Source organism: Artibeus jamaicensis, unplaced genomic scaffold (genome assembly GCF_021234435.1).
Source record: "Artibeus jamaicensis isolate MK-2021 breed Jamaican fruit bat unplaced genomic scaffold, CSHL_Jam_final scaffold_847, whole genome shotgun sequence".
NCBI classification, from domain to species: Eukaryota; Metazoa; Chordata; class Mammalia; order Chiroptera; family Phyllostomidae; genus Artibeus; species Artibeus jamaicensis.
This window is the reverse complement of record NW_026522057.1, coordinates 22,808,806-22,825,774: the sequence shown is the minus strand read 5'-3', so window position 1 is coordinate 22,825,774 and position 16,969 is coordinate 22,808,806. Positions and strand designations below refer to the sequence as shown.

The 16,969-nt window shown below is 46.6% G+C and overlaps 1 protein-coding gene across 6 annotated transcripts in view; it reads left to right on the top strand.

Moving 5' to 3' along the window:
• Positions 1-4,867: 4,867 nt before the first annotated feature.
• Positions 4,868-16,969, top strand: part of DDI2 (DNA damage inducible 1 homolog 2) — a 39,464-nt gene continuing 27,362 nt past the window's right edge. For 4 of the 6 annotated variants that reach the window (XM_037146103.2, XM_037146109.2, XM_037146110.2 and 1 more), the window contains exons 1-3: positions 4,936-5,234; positions 12,660-12,789; positions 15,210-15,446. In XM_037146103.2, coding sequence (XP_037001998.2) covers positions 5,097-5,234; positions 12,660-12,789; positions 15,210-15,446 — 505 coding nt within the window. In that variant the 5' untranslated portion in view covers positions 4,936-5,096. The other 2 variants (XM_037146105.2, XM_037146104.2) reach the window with 2 other exon arrangements.

Here is a 16,969-nt window from a genome sequence, read left to right as displayed (position 1 = left end):
GCCCTGACTAAAGAGTCTGTCATTGCATGTTTTAGTGATGAAAATTTTTGCAGCACACCGGTTGAAAAGCTCTGCTGTGGAGCCATGAGAGAAAAACAAGAGTCCACAAGGCGAGCTGGATCCCAGGAGGCGACCGAGCAGAGTCCAAAGGGTGTGAGGCCCGAGAGGAAAGGAGCCGATTGATGACAAGCGATGGGTGTGCTCTGCTCCAGAAGTGGTTGTCTCCAGAGAGGCAGGAGGGTAGGGAAGGATTTCGGGGAGACTAGAACAGCGAGCGGAGCTGGTGGCTGCGGGCTCTGCCACCCAGCTTGGTGGATCCTGTGGGAGGGCGTTGTAGAAATACCCTCTGTTCCAGGAACTAGGACCTCGGGTCTGAAACCTGGTGCCACAGAGAGACGGTGCATCTTGGTTGGTGGGATGTGTTGAGCGAGTGTCGTTTCTTGAGTCTCCTTTCTCTTATGGGTTGCTCCTCCTTCTTCCTCATCCTGCAATTCCAGTCCATCAGCAAGTCCTGGCGGCTCTTCAGAAGGTCTTTGCAATGGCCCTGCTTCTCTCTGTCTCAACTGGCAGGTCTCTAGTCCACCCTTTCTCTCGTCTAGACTCCTGTTGTAGCTCCCTGAGCATCTTCCTGTTACCCTGTTTGCCCCAGTAAAACCCATTCTCCATTTAGCAGCCAATAGGAACTTTAAGACAAATGTTAATAGCTTTATTGAGATAGAAGTCACATAGCATACACATTGCCCATTTAAAATGTTCAGTTCAGTGGTATTTAGCTTACTAATATGGCCGTATGGCCATTACCTCAATCAATTGTAGAACATTTTCATTCCCCCAAAAAGAAACTCTGTTCGTAAGCAGTCCCTCCCCATCCACCCCCACTCCTCCGACCCCACCAGCCGCAGCCAGCCACTGATATCCTTTCTGGCTCCACGAATTTGCTTCCTCTGGGTATTTCATACAATTGGAATCCTATAGTGTGTGTCTGTTGTGACTGGTTCCTTTAACTTAGCAGAATGTTTTCAAGATTCATCTGTATTGTAGCATGTGTTAGTATTTTTATTTGCAAATCATATTCCGTTGTATGAATAATACCACATTTATTTATTAATTCACCAGGTGCTGGATGCTTGGGTTGTTTCCGCTTCTTAGTCTTTGTGGATAAGGCTGCCATGAACATTTATGTATGAGTTTTTTTGTGTGCAGATGTATTTTTTTATTTTTCTCGAGTATGTACTCAGGAGGGGAATTTCTGGATCATTTGATGATTCTATGCCTAACTTTTTGAGGAACTGTCAAACCGTTTTCCAAAGTAGCTGCACCATTTAAAATTCCCTGAAGTCCTGTGTTAGGGTTCCAGTTTGCCCACAGCCTCACCACCTCTGTTATTCTAGTCATCCTAGAGATATAAAATCATAGCTCATTATGGCTTAAACAAAATTTGTAAAGATTTTATTTATTTATTTTTAGACAGAGGGGAAGGGTGGGAGAAAGAGGGAGAGAAACATCAGTGTGTAGTCGCCTGTCGCATGCTCCCTACTGGGGACCTGGCCTGCAATGCAGGCATGTGCTTGGGAATCGAACCCACAACCCTTTGGTTCACAGGCTGGTGTTCAATTCACTGAGCCACACCAGAGAGGGCTACTTCTGTATTTTCTTCTAAGAACTGTATATTTTTAGCTCTTATACTTACATCTGTGATTTGAATTAGTGTTATATATGGTGTGAGGCAGAGATCCACCTTCATTTTTTTCCGTGTGGAGATTCAGTTGTCCCAACACCATTCATTTAAGAGACGATTCTTCCCCCATTATATTGTCCTGGCACCACTGTCAAAAATTAGTTGACTGTAAATGTGAGGGTTTATTTCTGCACAGCAGGAACCTTTAAAACACCTACATTGTAAGGGGTTGGGGAGGGAGAGTCAGTGATTGGAAAGGAGCATAAGGGGGGCTTCTGCGGTCCCGGGAATGTTCTGTTTTGTGAACTGAGTTCTGGTCACAGAGGTGTGTTTAGTGTGTGAAAACTCACTATGCACTTAAGATAATGGACTTCTCTTTTTGTATATTACACTGCAATAAAAAGTTCTTTTTTTTAAAGAAGTTTATTGGCCGTGCCTTTGTTCAGTGTACCAGTTATTGTTGCTTTGTAACAGACCACCCCAAGTCACTCGTATAAAATAATCATATCGTTGTGCTCACAGATTCTGTGGGTCAGGAATTCAAAGGGAGTACAGTGGAGATGGTTCCATGATGTCTGCGGCCTCAGCTGGGAAGACTCAAGGGCTTGAGGTGACTCAACAGCTGGGCTTGAGATCAACAGGAAGTGTCTTCATGTGTTTGGTGGGTTTTCCTGGTGACTTGCTTTGGTCTCAGTTGGCTTGTCGCCTGGAACATCTGCACATGTTCTCTCCATGTTGTCTCGCTACCTAGGGTCATTTGGGCTTCCTCACAGCATGGCTGTGGGTTGCGAGAGCAAGCGTTCCAAATGAACCAGGCGGAAGCTGTATTGGCTTTTATGACCCAGCCTCAGAAGTCACACGATGACGCTTTTGCCAGAGTCTGTCTGTCATGATTCAAATGGAAGGACGTATACCTTCATTTGAATGTCACAGTATCATTGCAGGAATATCATATAAGTTGGGCGATACTGTCACAGCCATTTTTGTTAAAAGAGTTTATTTACTTTTAGAGATGGGGGAAGGGAGGGAGAAAACATCAATGTATAAGAAACACGTTGATCAGTTGTCTCTCTCGCTCCCCCAACCAGGGACGTGGCCCACAACCCAGCCATGTGCCCTGTCTGGGAATTGAATGAGTGACCCTTTGGTTTGCAGACCGACACTCAATCCACAGAGCCACAGCAGCCAGGGCAATCATGGCCATTTTTGGAAAAGAAAACCTGTCATACTTGGACAAATGAGTACTACTAGAAAGAAAAATTAACAGAAAAACTAATCAATTTATGATTCCAATTTCAACTGAATCCTTGACACCACTTGGCAATCCTACATCATTTCTCTGATGAACTTGCTTCAACTTGGCAATGGTTATGTCAAACCTTCTCTGCTGTAGTAGACACTATGTATCCCTGTCCCTGTCTATGCATGCCCTTTAAGGAAGGGAGGAAAGCTAAACACTTTCCTAGCCTTTTTTGCATGTATGTGACGTAGTTCTGGCCGGTGAGATGTAAGCAGAAACCTACTGGGGTACTCCTGGGCAAATTCTGGACTTGAACGAGAAAATAATGCATGCAATGGAGGCAGCCAGCCAGACCGTGACCCTCTGCTCCTCCACCTTCTCTCATTTTCTGCACAGATGGCCTTCCTCCATCCACTTCAGTGAAAAGTCCTCAGCTGGTCATTGTCTGACTTTCCTACCACCTAACCTTCCTGTTACTGGAAGAGACCTTGTTCTTGCCATCAGGAATTACAGATCAGCCCTGGCTGGTGTAGCTCAGTGGATTGAGTGCGGGCCTGTGAACCAGAGGATTGTGGTTCGATTCCCAGTCAGGGCACATGCCTGGGTTGCAGGCCGGTTCCCAGTGGGGGGACACACGAGAGGCAACCATACATTGATATTTCTCTCCTTCCCTTCCCCTCTAAAGATAAATAAATAAATAAGAATTACAAATCAGCAGATCTATCAGTGTGCAAGCAGGGTTTATTAGTGATACGTTTTCGTGGAAGAGGAATGGGCCTTGCCACGGTGCGGGGGGGGGGGGGGGAGGCATAGGTTCAGGGGAAAGCAGGGTAAGGGCCGCCTTTGGCCAGGGTGGCCAAAGAGCCAAGAGCGCCAAGCCCATCCCCTCACGCCCCAGTCCTTTGTTCTGAGGACAAAACGTAGTTGGCGGTAGGAGGGGTGAGGGGTTTACATATTGACCGACAGGTAAAGGTGGTGCCAGCTTTGGGAGGTGGGGCATGAATACCCAAAAGTGTTAATGGGCTTCTTCCTTTGGGCCCTGTGAGCCCTTTCACACCTTTCAGGCGTAGGGATGAAAGCAAGGTTTCAAGGGCTTTCTTTCCCAGAGAGTGAAGATAATACACAGAATTTCAAGGGCTTCCCCCCTCCTGCCTCTATTTCCCCTCTGGCCGCTCCTTCTAGGGTAACATACCTACTTAGCAGCTTCCATGCCATGGCGTTTCCTCCTCCCCTTCTATCGGAAGAGGGATCCCTACTCCATGGATTGGGGAGAGGGGGTTAAATAGGGAGATGCCAACTTGCATCCATTTTATCTTCCTCTTTCTTTCTGTGTTGGTTTTCTGACCCGTCCTCATGTTCTGGGCCTCTAACACTCACCAGTTGTGTGGCCTTAAACAAGCCATTCCAGTAGCAAATTATTTTATCCAGTGGATTTAAGTCCAGCGAAAGCACGGCACCAGGTGCTGGGGTCTGCCAGGGCTGGGAAAGAGACAACCCAGGTAGAGGGAAAACTCTTTAGAAGGCAGGAGCGTGGGGCCTTGGAGCTGAAAGCCGCATTGTGTGTCGGTTTCCTGTACTTGCTTTCAAGTTCCTTAAGGGCAAAGATCTATATTTTTTACGCATCTTTGTCTCCAATATGTAGGCGCTTAATAAACGCCTGTTGGATGAATAAAAGATATCGTGGAGTCCTCCACAGACTTCAGGTATTCAATCAACCGATCGATACTCTTCCTCATTCCTCCCTTCCCTCCTCTCTCCTCGCCCAACCTCCCACACCTCTCCCACACCCACTCCGATACTCTTCTGGTTGTCTGGCTTCCCGCCTCCCTTCCAGGCCCCGCCCCTCCGCCGCGTCGCGACGGCGGAGAGGGTCAGGCGGGCTTTACGGCAGCCGCGTTGCGGCGGGGCGGGGCTCTGGGCGGCTGGCGCGCTTGGCGGCAGTAGTGGGAGGCCGGCCGGCAGGCAGGCAGACGGAGTCGGAGGAGGGTGGCGGCGGCTGTGCTCGCTGGTGAGGGCGGGAGGGAGTGAGTCACTGAGCGTGTGTGAGGGAGGGAAGGAGCGAGCGATCGCGCCCGCACCCTGCGCCGGCTGTCCACAGCACCAGCCAGGCCCTGCCGCTGCCCGCAGCCCTGCGCCGAGGCTGGGCCGAGCCGAACCGAGCTGGGTCGGGGCCGGGCCATGCTGCTCACCGTGTACTGTGTGCGGAGGGACCTCTCCGAGGTGACCTTTTCCCTCCAGGTCGACGCTGACTTCGAGCTGCACAACTTCCGCGCGCTGTGCGAGCTCGAGTCCGGCATCCCCGCAGCCGAGAGCCAGGTACGCCGGGCGGCGAGCGGGGCCTCCCTCCGGAGCTAGCCCTCCCGCCTCGGGGCCTCATGCCCTTCCTTGCTCCTGGTGAAGAATTGGGGGCGGGGGAGCAGGATGGCCGTTTCTCAGCTCGCCCTCGCATCCGGGAGGGAGCTGGAATCGGTGGCTGCCCCCACACACGCCCAGCGTGGGGTGGGGTGGGGTGCTAGGGGAGGGAGCGGAGAACCTGACCTCAGATGCACCCGCTGCAGCCTGAGGGGCGCGTGGACTGTGTTGGGCGGCCCGCCCTACCTCCTGGCTCTTCGGCCCCTTCTCCCTTAATGTCCCCAGTCTGGGGTGTCTTCCTGGACCTAAGAAGAAGCGCTAGGTTTCCAAGAGTTCAGACACCCCGCTTCCCCAACCAGAAATACCAGTTTGGATCACTGGTAGAGAGGTGTTCATGGGCACTTTTGGAATGGGTTCCTGCTCAAGTAAACGCAGTTTACCTTTAAACGTACAGATTTGCGCTCTAAGTGAAGGAAGAAGTTTGAGACTTGGCACTACCTCGTTTCGAGGCCTTTGGAAATGCTCTTTTCCCCTTTTCCGTACCACCTTGGTTTCTGGTTAAATTCTTTCAAAAAAGAAAAGCAGTAATTGGCGCGATTCAAAGTATTTGTTTCTCTTTTCTACGCTGGTAGGAGGCCAAAATCCCTCTTTCTTTCAGGTCACAAGTGAGAGTTTCGGCCAGTTCAAAGCTCAGGGCTTTATGAGGATATTTGCTTTAAAATGGCCTACTGTCTTCTCAGTGTGGTTTGCTGGTCCCCTTTCCCGACTCTGCTGGGTAGAAGTTCAGCTGGTCTTGCGTTCAATACGCTAAGTAGTTTATTCTCAAAATGCTTTGGGGCTGCCACCCCACAGATTTGGTAACAGTAACGCTGTGGGCTTCACACTAACATTTAAATCCTGACTTGATAAGCGGCTCGTGGAGCACGTAGTCTAAATATCAAGAAAATTAAAGAAGTTCTCAGAGGCCCCAGAATGCAAATCTTGATTTCCTACTGCAGTTATGAAATAGTTCCAAAAACTATTACCCAACTACAGTTGGGTTGGTGTTTTCTTCAGAAGTGATTATGATTCCTTTATAATGTGACCTTTAGAACTTTGACATAAACCTGATACCAAGAAAATGTATTATTTCAGGGCACAGTGTCACTCAGATATGCAAGTCTGGCAAAAGCTATAAAGAAATTGGTAAAAGATTTCTTTGCAACTTCTGTAAAAAGCTAATCCACAAAAACTAAGGAGCCATTCCTGTTGATGAATCTCAAGCTAGGAAAGGGCAGTTTAAATATGGAGGAAAATTCACTCTTACATTTTTTTTTTCAGAAATTTTTATTAACATTTATCCTCCTTATACCATACTGTTTCACCTCCACCCACCCCCTCACCACCTAACTTAAAATTTTGTTAAAAGATTTTATTTATTTTTTAGAAAGAGGGGAAAGGAGGGAGAAAGAGAAGGGGAGGAACATCCGTGGGTTAGAGGAACACTGATCAGCTGCCCCTTGCACATCACAGCTAGAGACCTGGCCCTCAGTTCAGGCTTGTACCTGGTCTGGGAATTGAACCGACAACTTTTGGGATGGTAGGCTGGAGTTCAGCCCACTGAGCCACACCAGCCAGGACTAACTATTACATTTTTGAAGGTGGTTTTTCTCCCATTGTTTTCTTCCCTCTGGCTGCCATATTGACCTGGTTATAATCACCAGCTGGTAGGGGAAATAAAAATTAAAATGTAAACTGATTTTGTTGCTTTTAGGGTTTAGGAGAAGACAGATGTAACAAAAGATTAAAGAGGATGTCAGACTGAAAAAACAGTTAATTGTATGGTCAAAGCAGGCACTGTCCTCTGTTAGCTCAGAATATTAGGAATACCTTACCAGTTGGAAAGCTAGGCTAACTCCAGATTCTTACTCACTGGGTCAGCATTTTGGCATTTACTTCTATCCCAAGCCAAATTAGCATATGGGAACTTGGGCTCCAATCAGCATTAAGCCTGTATTACAGAGCTGTAAATAACTCCTCTGTTTTTCACGTTTGTTCTGTTGGCTCCATCGTAACCTAACACAGTCTCTATTTTAAGATGTCTGGTGGTCGCTTGCCTTTCGGTTGCTAGCCCATGGGGCAGGAACAGGATCCACCCTAGACACTTGAGTCATTTCCTTTCACCAGATCATAATAGTAAACATCATTACAGTTTTTTGCACGCAAAGAGATCATCTTCACTCACTTGGGTTCCCCCCAACCTTTACTTCCCAGAGTTCTCCCTCATTACTCATCTTCCCTTCCTCCCTCTCATTAGTTCTGGTCTCTTTACTGCTTGTTATTTGCCTTCTCCATTTTCATCCTTTACTTCACACACACACACACACACACACACACACACACATACATATATTTTTTAATTTTATTATTTTTTTAATGTGCTGGCTGTTCTTTCCTGTCACTGTGTCCAGACCATTGGTCCCCAAACTTTTTCAGTCATGTATCCCTCAGAGTAAAATGTTTTGATACATGCATCTTTGTGATGTATATCAAGTGTTAGGTACACAAGCTTATGTGCATTGTATGTGCATATATTACATGTATGTAATTAAAAATCAGTGACATATACCTGAAGTAAAACTTTATGTACATTAAAAACAGGCACAGAATAGAATTTAGGGAAGTATAAAAACAAATGAAAATTCTAATATTTCTTCTTTCTTCATCCTTAAAGTGTTATCTTGCCTTGAGGACCACTGGTTCAGAATTCAGTCTTTCACAACAGCATTGATTGTGCATAAGCATAAACTTGGAAAAGGTGTTAATTGTTAACATCTCTGGTCTGATTATAGTAGTTTTAGTCCAGTGATAACAAATTTAGAATAGAAGCCATCTCTACCTTGTACATGTGATTAAATCTGGGCTCATTCTATCTTTTACTACAGGTGTGGGCTTGGAAGCCAGGAAAGGCTCTGTTTGATGCTTTGCTGCAGACTTGGCTGGGCAAACCTCAGTTATCCGAACTTAGCTTTACTTTAATGTTCTTGTATTTTTGAAACATTGTTAAACTTCACCCCTGTACGTGGCATGTGGTAAAGAGGGTGCAGAATATGTGACTCTCAAATGAAAGACATTTAAGTGCCAAGTAATAGCAGTAACTGTATGATCCTGGAAATGTAACTCTGTGTACAGCATGATTTGTGGTTTGTAAAACACTATTTTAAACCAGTGGAAACTGAAATTTTCTATTGTAGTTGGTTTTGGTGTGTTTATTTTTGCAGGTAGTTTTCGTGTGCTTTTTTCCCGATAAAGTACTATGTACTCATCATAGAAAACCTGTAACATAAAGAACACAACTACTTATTAGTTTATAACTCAGATAACTGCTATTTACCTTTTAGTCTGTTTTTATAATCTCCCGTTCCCTTTATATAATTCAAATGTGTCTTTTAAACATGATGGCCTGAACTGTAATTTCATATCTTCAGTAACTGTTGCCAAGTCATCTTCAGAAACGTTGTAAAAAGTCAGGCTATTACGTGGGACAGTGTATGTGGATAACTTGGCATGTAGTGGGCTTTCAATGCATGGCAGATACTATTATGAAGCCATTCAGATGTGATTCCAAGGGTTTTGTGGCCAGTTGATGGTCCTTTATGCTAGAGATAACGTTACAATTTCTGTTGATTGGAGGCGCTCATTCAGAGACCAAAAAACATTCGACATCATTCTTAAAAGTCTTGGAGTTGGATGAATTAGATTATTGTTAACTGTTGATGAAGATTAGAATCCATCTCCAGGGTGCCTCCTGGTGTGGGCACCAGCAGCTGGGCCACTTCTGCAGATTGAGACCTGTCCTTGTGTGAGTGGCTCTGCCCTGTGTTCTCACAGCCGTCACAACTTGAATTCTGAGGTTTGTGGGTAGCCTGTGAGGGGAGTATTCAGGTGGTGGGAAGCATCACCACCCCCATGCCCCAAACTCACGTTGTCGTGGCTGGTAAAAATCTGAAACCGTGGTCTGCGGGATACTCATGTTAAGTTAGAAAATGGTCCAAATTTTATTCTGGGATTTAAGAAGCAAAATAATTGTCTTTCTTAGACTCTTGAGCCTATTTTAGCAAAGATACTAGTTCTTCCTAGCAGTGATCATTTCATCGTAAGTTTTTGTTTCTTTCATTTGTGTCATCCTTGGGTTCCTGCCACTTGGTCATTGTGAAGAATGTTTGCCCCCCACCCACATTGACCAGTCTAGCATTTTTAGGAAGCTGAGGCAGGTAGCAGTAGTCCCTATTTCATACACATGTTTGACGTTAGTGATTACCTGGATCTTACAATTTTATTGTTAGATCAGGCTGCCCTCCCTTAAAAGGATTTCATTGGCCTCTGCGGAAAGACTGGGCTGGCTGACAGTGGAGTGGGGTACAGCATCTGTAAGGTGGGAGTCCAAACAGTGCTGAGTTGGCGGTGTTCTTTTCTTCGTGTTCGGGGCGGGGAATGCTTGCTGCTTTGATTCCCCTGGGAAGTATAGGCCCTTCTGGTGGCTGGTGGCTTATTAGTTCTGGTTAAGGTCACCCCGCTAATTTACCAGGCCGCTCTGGACCGATGTTTGGGAATGTTGTGTGTGGCATTGGGGAAGGGTCTGGGCTGTAAAGTGGGCCCCCGACCCCTGGCTCCACTCCCACTTCTCCTCTCAATAGCAGGGTAGCCTCAGGTCATGCTCCCTGTCCATAAAGTGGGACGAATGATGCTTGCCTCTTAAGATGATTATAAAACTTAAAGGAAAGGATATGACGATTAAGAGGGAGACAAAGAACCTATTGCAGCGATTTTCAACCAGTGTGCAGCCAGCTTTTCAAATGTTTGCCGCACCTGACTGTTGATTGAGTCGGGCACTGACCTCTCTTCATTGTCAAATTAAAGCATGACAGCAGCCAACACAAGCATCTTCTGGTGTGAGTGAATCCAAGTTTTATCTTTTTTTTTCTTTTGGTCAACCCGCCAAAAATTATTTTTTAGCATGCCACAGAATTTTAGTAATTAGTTTCCACGTGCCATGAGATGGAAAAGGTAGCAAGTCACTGACCCTGTGAGAGGCTGGCTCTTTATTGTAGAAGCTCTGAGTGGCAGCTCACTGGCTGTTGCAACCAGGCTTTCCCACGGGGTGGTTCCAGCCTCCAGGTGACCTTGTGGGTAGGAGCCCCCTGATTCTCCGGGTTTCGAGTTCTTGTTGGAGATAAATAAATGTTCTCTTTCAAGTACAGTCAGAATATGTCGACTGACTGCGTATCTCTAAATGTACTGAATGTTGAACTTCCGAACCTGTACGATAAAGAAGTGGCTTTAGACCACTGGGGCCTTCACCGTGGCAGCTTCACCACACTGACGCCACCTTGTGTGACCTACCCGCATGGCATCACTCTCGGCGTGCCCCTTCTTTCTCGCTGCACTCCACCTGGGACGGGTCCCTTCAAATTTAGGGGGGTTCCAAGCAGTCCTGCAAGTTACGAAATGATACTTGGGTTGAATCGCACACGATCCATGTGGATGCTGGTGTATAGTTTCTTGTCCACTTTTGATTCTGGTGTGTTTTTGCTGTGAGATACATACTTAAATATGTTGATGTGAATGGGTTGATAGTGACAGTTGCAATTTGTCGTAACATGTTTTAAATTTGCAGGTGAGGGAAAGAAGTAACAATACTTTTCTAGTCCGAGTGTAGAACTTTTGAAGGGTAATTGGATCTTCAGACTTTACTCATCAATTTTTTGCTCATCCCCAGAACTTTTTTATTTTGAAGGGAACCAGATTCAGTTTCCTGTTAGCTCTGTTCCTTATTTCACTGCAAATTCTGAGAACAGATGTGACAGATCTTTTTATTTTCCTGTTTAAATCTAGTTTAAATCCTGTATTCTTCCAGTTCTATGTCAGGCAGTCCTAACTACGAAGAGTTACAAGGCCGAGCGAGGAAGCGTTGTAAAATGGTAGTGTGGCAGAAGGGCCTGGAAAGGGCGGCTGTAATGGTCATCCAGCCCCAGCGCTTGCTTAGCCTGTGGGAAATGTGAAGCCTGCACCAGCGGCGCGACGGGGCCCTGCCAGAGCCGGGACAGAACTCAGGCTCCTCAGTTTGCGGGGAGCCTGGTGAAAGGCGAATGGTGGGGAAGAGAGCTTTGAAAGCCCGAGTTTACTCTGAATGCCCCTCCGGAGAGTATGGACGCAGGGACGGTTTCTGTGCCTGCGCGCGAACTCACGAGTGCCGCCTTCGCTGCGGTCCCGTTCTTTCCAGAGCGGATTGTTTCACCTATTTTCATGCGCTCAGGCTTTCTTCAGTGTTTGATTGCATATAAAAAAATGTATTTTTATTGGTAGTACATCCCTGTTCCTTTTTTTCCGTTTGTGTTTCATTGTTCTTTTCGGCATGCCTTCCACTTTCCTCTTCCTCACAAACATGAGTGATGCAGCCGGGGGTGGTAAAAAGAAGGATGCAGGAAGGGTGGTCTTCAGGAATCTGTTAGACTTGCTAGTGTGCAAGATCATTTAAAATGAACACATTGAGATACAATGTACAGCATAGTAACTAAAGTTAATGCTGTATCATATATTTCAAAGTTCCTAAGATAGTGACTCTTTAAAGTTTTCATTACAAGAAAAAAAAATGTGTAACTGAAGTGATGGACGTTAACGGAACTTACCAGAGTAATCATTTTGCAAAATACCCATGCATCAAGCCATCATGTCGTATAGCTAAAATTAATAGAGGTTTTATGTCCATTCTTCGTCACTACAACTGGGGGAAGTGGAAACATTATTTAATGGTGTTGTAGTTTGCGTGCGGAGATTAAATTGTTCCCATTTCCCTCCCTGCTTAAAATTAAGTCTGAAGTTACATCCACTACATTTGTAGATTTGTTCATCCTTTAACCCAACAAATAGTTGGGCATTATTTACCTAACAGGCCCCGTTCTAGGCATTTGAGATACGGGAGCAAAGCCAAGTTCTTGTCCTCAAGTAGTGGGGGCAGGAGGACAATACAGAAAATAAATATACGTGTTAGATGCAGGTGATTAGAAAAGGCAAGGTGATGTTTGGTCAGAGATCTGAAAACGACCCACAAAAGAACATTCCTCAGGCGGAGAGAAGAGCAGGTGGAACAGCCTGGGGAGGAAGTTGACACCTGAGAAAAGGGCAGCGGTATGAGACCAGGTCAGAGAGGGAGCCAGGGGCCAAAGTGTTTGGTTGGGCCTGAGGGCATGAGAAGGGCTCTGGCTTTTATTCTAGGTGTGATGGGAAACCTGTGGAGGGTTCCGAGCAGGAAGTAACATTCATTATCTGATGAAGAAGAAAACTGGTCTTTCTTCTTCGCTCACTGGTACTTCTCAGAGCCTTGTACTGATCTGTCTTTTCTGGTTGTAGATTGTCTATGCCGAGAGACCTCTCACAGACAACCACAGGTCACTGGCTTCCTACGGCTTGAAAGATGGGGACGTCGTGATTTTACGACAGAAGGAGACTGCCGACCCTCGACCTCCAGCGCAGTTTCCAAGTAAGACATCACAAAATGGGTTAGCACCCCCGGCACACACGTCAGATAGCGCAGCAGAGTGGTTCGGAGTTTGGGGTCAGCCTTGGATCCTGACTCCTGCAGTTGATAGAATGATGCGTGTAAAACCTTCAGCACACAGCAAGCCTGGATAAGCGTTAGCTTCTGTCTCATCGGCAATCGTTTTGCCGTTGGGAAGGACCTGAGAGGCTCCACGTGCCTGATTCCTGGCTGACGTTCGCCGCGTGGCATCTGGAGTCTAGCATCAGGCTTTGTAGTCAGCCGGGTGCTCGCGTGTGATCTCTAAACTCAGGTGTAGGGGTAGCGGTTCCGCTTTACAACTCACTGTCATCAGCAGGTGAAGCCTGATTTTAAATAATGGCTTCCAAGTCACATAGCCAGTGAGTGAAGGCATGGGAATTAAAACTGCTTTTGCCATCACACTGAGCTTTATGAACATTAAGCAGCTAGATCACCAATTTCTGGTTCTTTCTCATCGGCTTTGTGAATCGTGTAAAAAGAAACCTAATTATCTCAGATGCTCCATCCAAAGGAGGAATTTATAATCTGGAATCTGTGCAGTAGGATCTGGGATGTTTCTGTGTCCCTAAAATAAGCAGAGTTGTGTGGGTGTGGGCACTTGAGGGGGGCAGGGTTCATAGCTAAGATACTCAGGGGTTACGATCTACTGAAGTTTATAAGGTTCTGATGTGGAACCACTTGGTGAAATGTGTGCTTTTCCCCACTTCCTACTGTGTCCTGATGGGTTTCTTTAAACAGTGTTCAGTCTCCGGGTCACTTGGTTTAAAGTTTGCACCAACATCCGATAGGTGTCCAGGCGGTGACAGTCTCTAGCCCAGAACACTGCTTCCATTCAGCCTGAAACCGGGGCTGTGGAGGTCATGAGCAGCGCCCCTCCCAGATCTTGGCTACATTACTCCCCTGGGGCTATGGGTCAGATAATGCCGGTCCCCAAAAACGAAGTCTCTGATTTATTCGGCGAGACCGGTGGTTGTGGAGACCTGCTGTTCGTTCGCCTTTGTTTCTGTTTTGTTTTTCCTCTGCCCTCCCGTACAGACCAGAGAGCCAGCAGTAGGGGAAAGGGTGGGGTCTGGTCTGTGAGGCGAACAAGTATTTCAGAATAATTCTGGATGAACGGGTGTTCAAGATAAGTTGAACAGGGTCTGAGATAAAATTTCTCAACCCAAGGAAGGCTTGCCCATATACGTTTTGCTGATTGGTCTAGTTTACCTCACAAAGATCGTGCCAGTCACTGCCCCCTGCCCGCTGAGGTCTGTTCGAAGAAGGTGCCTAGATGAACTTGGGCGGAGAGGCAGAAACCTTATGTCTGAGTGGAAGCGTTTCCCCCTTCCACTTGGGGTCCAAAAGGCTTCGGGTGGCCCCAGACTTAGGACAGGTGTGACCATCAAGCACGTTTTGGGATCAGAGAAATGTGGGTTCCTTCAGTCCTAGCCCTGAATTCTGGCTCTACTTCTCTTTTCTTCTTCCTTTTTAAAAGTAAAACTCTTTTTAAGTAGTAGCTTTATTGAGATCACATGCTGTACGACTCCCTCGTGTAAAGGACACAGTTCGAGGGTTTTTAGTGCACTCACAGTTAGTTACACAGCTGTCACTCCGATCAGTTTTGGCTCATTTCATCACTTTACCCAGAAACCCTGTCGTTGCTCATCCGCCCCCGAGCTCTGGGCCCCATCAGTCCCCTCTGTGTCCTTTGTGTGCTCTCCTGTCCTGGACGTCTCATGCGAGCAGCGCCATACAGTGTGTGGGTCCTCTGTGTAAGGCCCCTGTCACCATGCTTTCTGTCTCCTCTCCTGCCAAGTGACCGCCCCTGCGGCGCCCTGGGGCTCTGAGCGGAGCCAGCAGTGACGCGCAGGTGGAAGTGCAAATTTGGAGAACTAGTACGCGTAGCACAGGTGTGTGGAGTTTAACACCTAACGTGTGTGCTGCTCACTCCATTTGTGTAGTAGTCTTTCTACTCAAGGTGTCATGGGCTTGACCATGGGCTCTTTGAAGCATGTGTCAAAGCAGACCAGGATTTTTCTTAAGAAAAATCCAAATTTTTGTAGTTACATTGGAGGCTAGCTTTAATTTTTCAAAAACAAAAGTAAATAAAAACATCTGTTCTGTGATACTTTATAGTAAGCCGAGAAGTTGGGGTTACTACATAGTCTGCTCCCCACCCCCTCCCCACTTCTGTGTTTTTCCTACCTGTTCACTTCCAGACCGCAGTCTTCATGTTCAAAGCCAACACAAGACTCTCAAGCCAAGGGAGGGGGCGTTAGAGCGTCTGCGATGGCCACTCCCCACGGTCACGGACCATGTATGAGCACGTGTTCTGCTGTTGCCCTCAGATGCTTGCTTTTATGGATCATTTGAAGTAAACGATCGATTTTCCCCAACAGACCTGCCCCGCATAGACTTTCGTAGTATAGCTGTGCCTGGCACATCGAGCTCCCGGCAGCGGCAGCCACCAGGAGCACAGCAGTCCCACTCGTCCCCCGGAGACCTAGCTTCATCTCCCCAGGGCTTGGACAACCCGGCCTTGCTCCGAGACATGCTGCTGGCCAACCCCCACGAGCTGTCCTTGTTGAAGGAGCGCAACCCGCCCCTGGCAGACGCCTTGCTCAGTGGAGACCTTGGTAAGCGGACTCTGAAGGGCTGTCCGGCCGGTCTGAGGTGGAGGAGTGGTGCTGCAGCCAGCGTGGGGAAATGCGGGCGACGGGGCGTTCGGCCCCGCGTGCCGTGGTTTGTGGGGCGTGTCAGCCAGTGCAGGAGGTGACTTAGTGCAAACGGCAGAGGCCGAGTCAGTCCACAGTAGCGGCGGGGTTTCGGGCTGCACAGAGTTCCCACAGAGGTCCAGCCACACCGCCCCTTCCGTTCCCATTTTTTCCCTAATTATGTTAGCAGCACGTAAGCCAGGTACTGATATTTTAACCTGTTTGGTCAGGCCTTTAATGAAAGAGCAGCGATAAACTGCTGGTGCATTTCAGTCACGGGACACAGGCCCCAGCACCTTCAGCTTGTAGGGCAGAGTGGAACCCCACGCCCTCATCCACCCCAAGTTTAATGAAAGATGAGTCATTACCAAAGGTTACTTTCCTTTAGTTAACAGAACATTTATGTTTAGTCATCTTGATGAATGACGTTTTCTCTGTAAATTTTTCTAATTTTTTACTTGGGTTTATGAAACTATTGATCAGATTTAAAAACATAACATACTTAATGAAGCATTCTTCAGTAACCTTTTCGTAAATTGAGATAATATTTACCTACAGAGAAATACACATTTTCTGTATAGGGTTCGTCAAGTTTCGGCTAACTCATGCTTCCACCGCCCCAGTCCAGTTCTAGAACACCTCTCTCCAGAATTCCGTTCTGTTTTCCTCCGTCTCCGCCCCCACAGGCTGCCGCTGTTCCGCCTGTCTCTAACCCTCATGTAAATGGAGTCCTGCAGTATGTCATCTCATGCCCAGCTTCTCTCACTTAACTTCACGTTTTTAGATTCATTTATATTGTGTGCATTGACTCATGCGACCATTATCTTAGTTGCTTTAATTTCTTGCAGGGCTTGTCTGATTACCAAAGGCCATGATGTCGGCCCACTAAAGCTTGCACACTAAAGCTTACACACTTACGTGCCCCGCATTTAAGAAACAACAAAATAAAGGTGGCTTTTGTAACATACCTGATAGCAAGCAACCTTTTTCTCTTTACCGATTTTCCTGCCTGTTACCCACTGGGTAATGTCGATAGGCTGACAGTAGTTTGCATTTAATTTGTCTGCTTTAAGGCAGAGAATGTTATAAAGAAATGAAACTGGAAGAGGAAAAGGGAGTTTGTAGTGCTCTATTTTGCTCTATTTTATTTCTAGGCAATGGAATAGTTAATAAGGGCAGTGGGGAGGGGAGGAGTGGGGTCATTCATGTGCTACACAGATGTCATCTCCCAGATTTAAATTGAAAAGTCGTTATCTCTGAATGAAAACAGTAAGATGGATAACTTCTTACAAGGCTAAATGATTTTTCCAAATCCTTTATTTCTTTACACTGAATTAAAGTGAAGAAGTATTCTTGCCTCAGAGAATAGTAGATGTAATTGCTCATTTAGTTTTTTAGGTATCTTCCGCATCTCTTACGGTTGTATTTTGAGAAATTGTCTGATG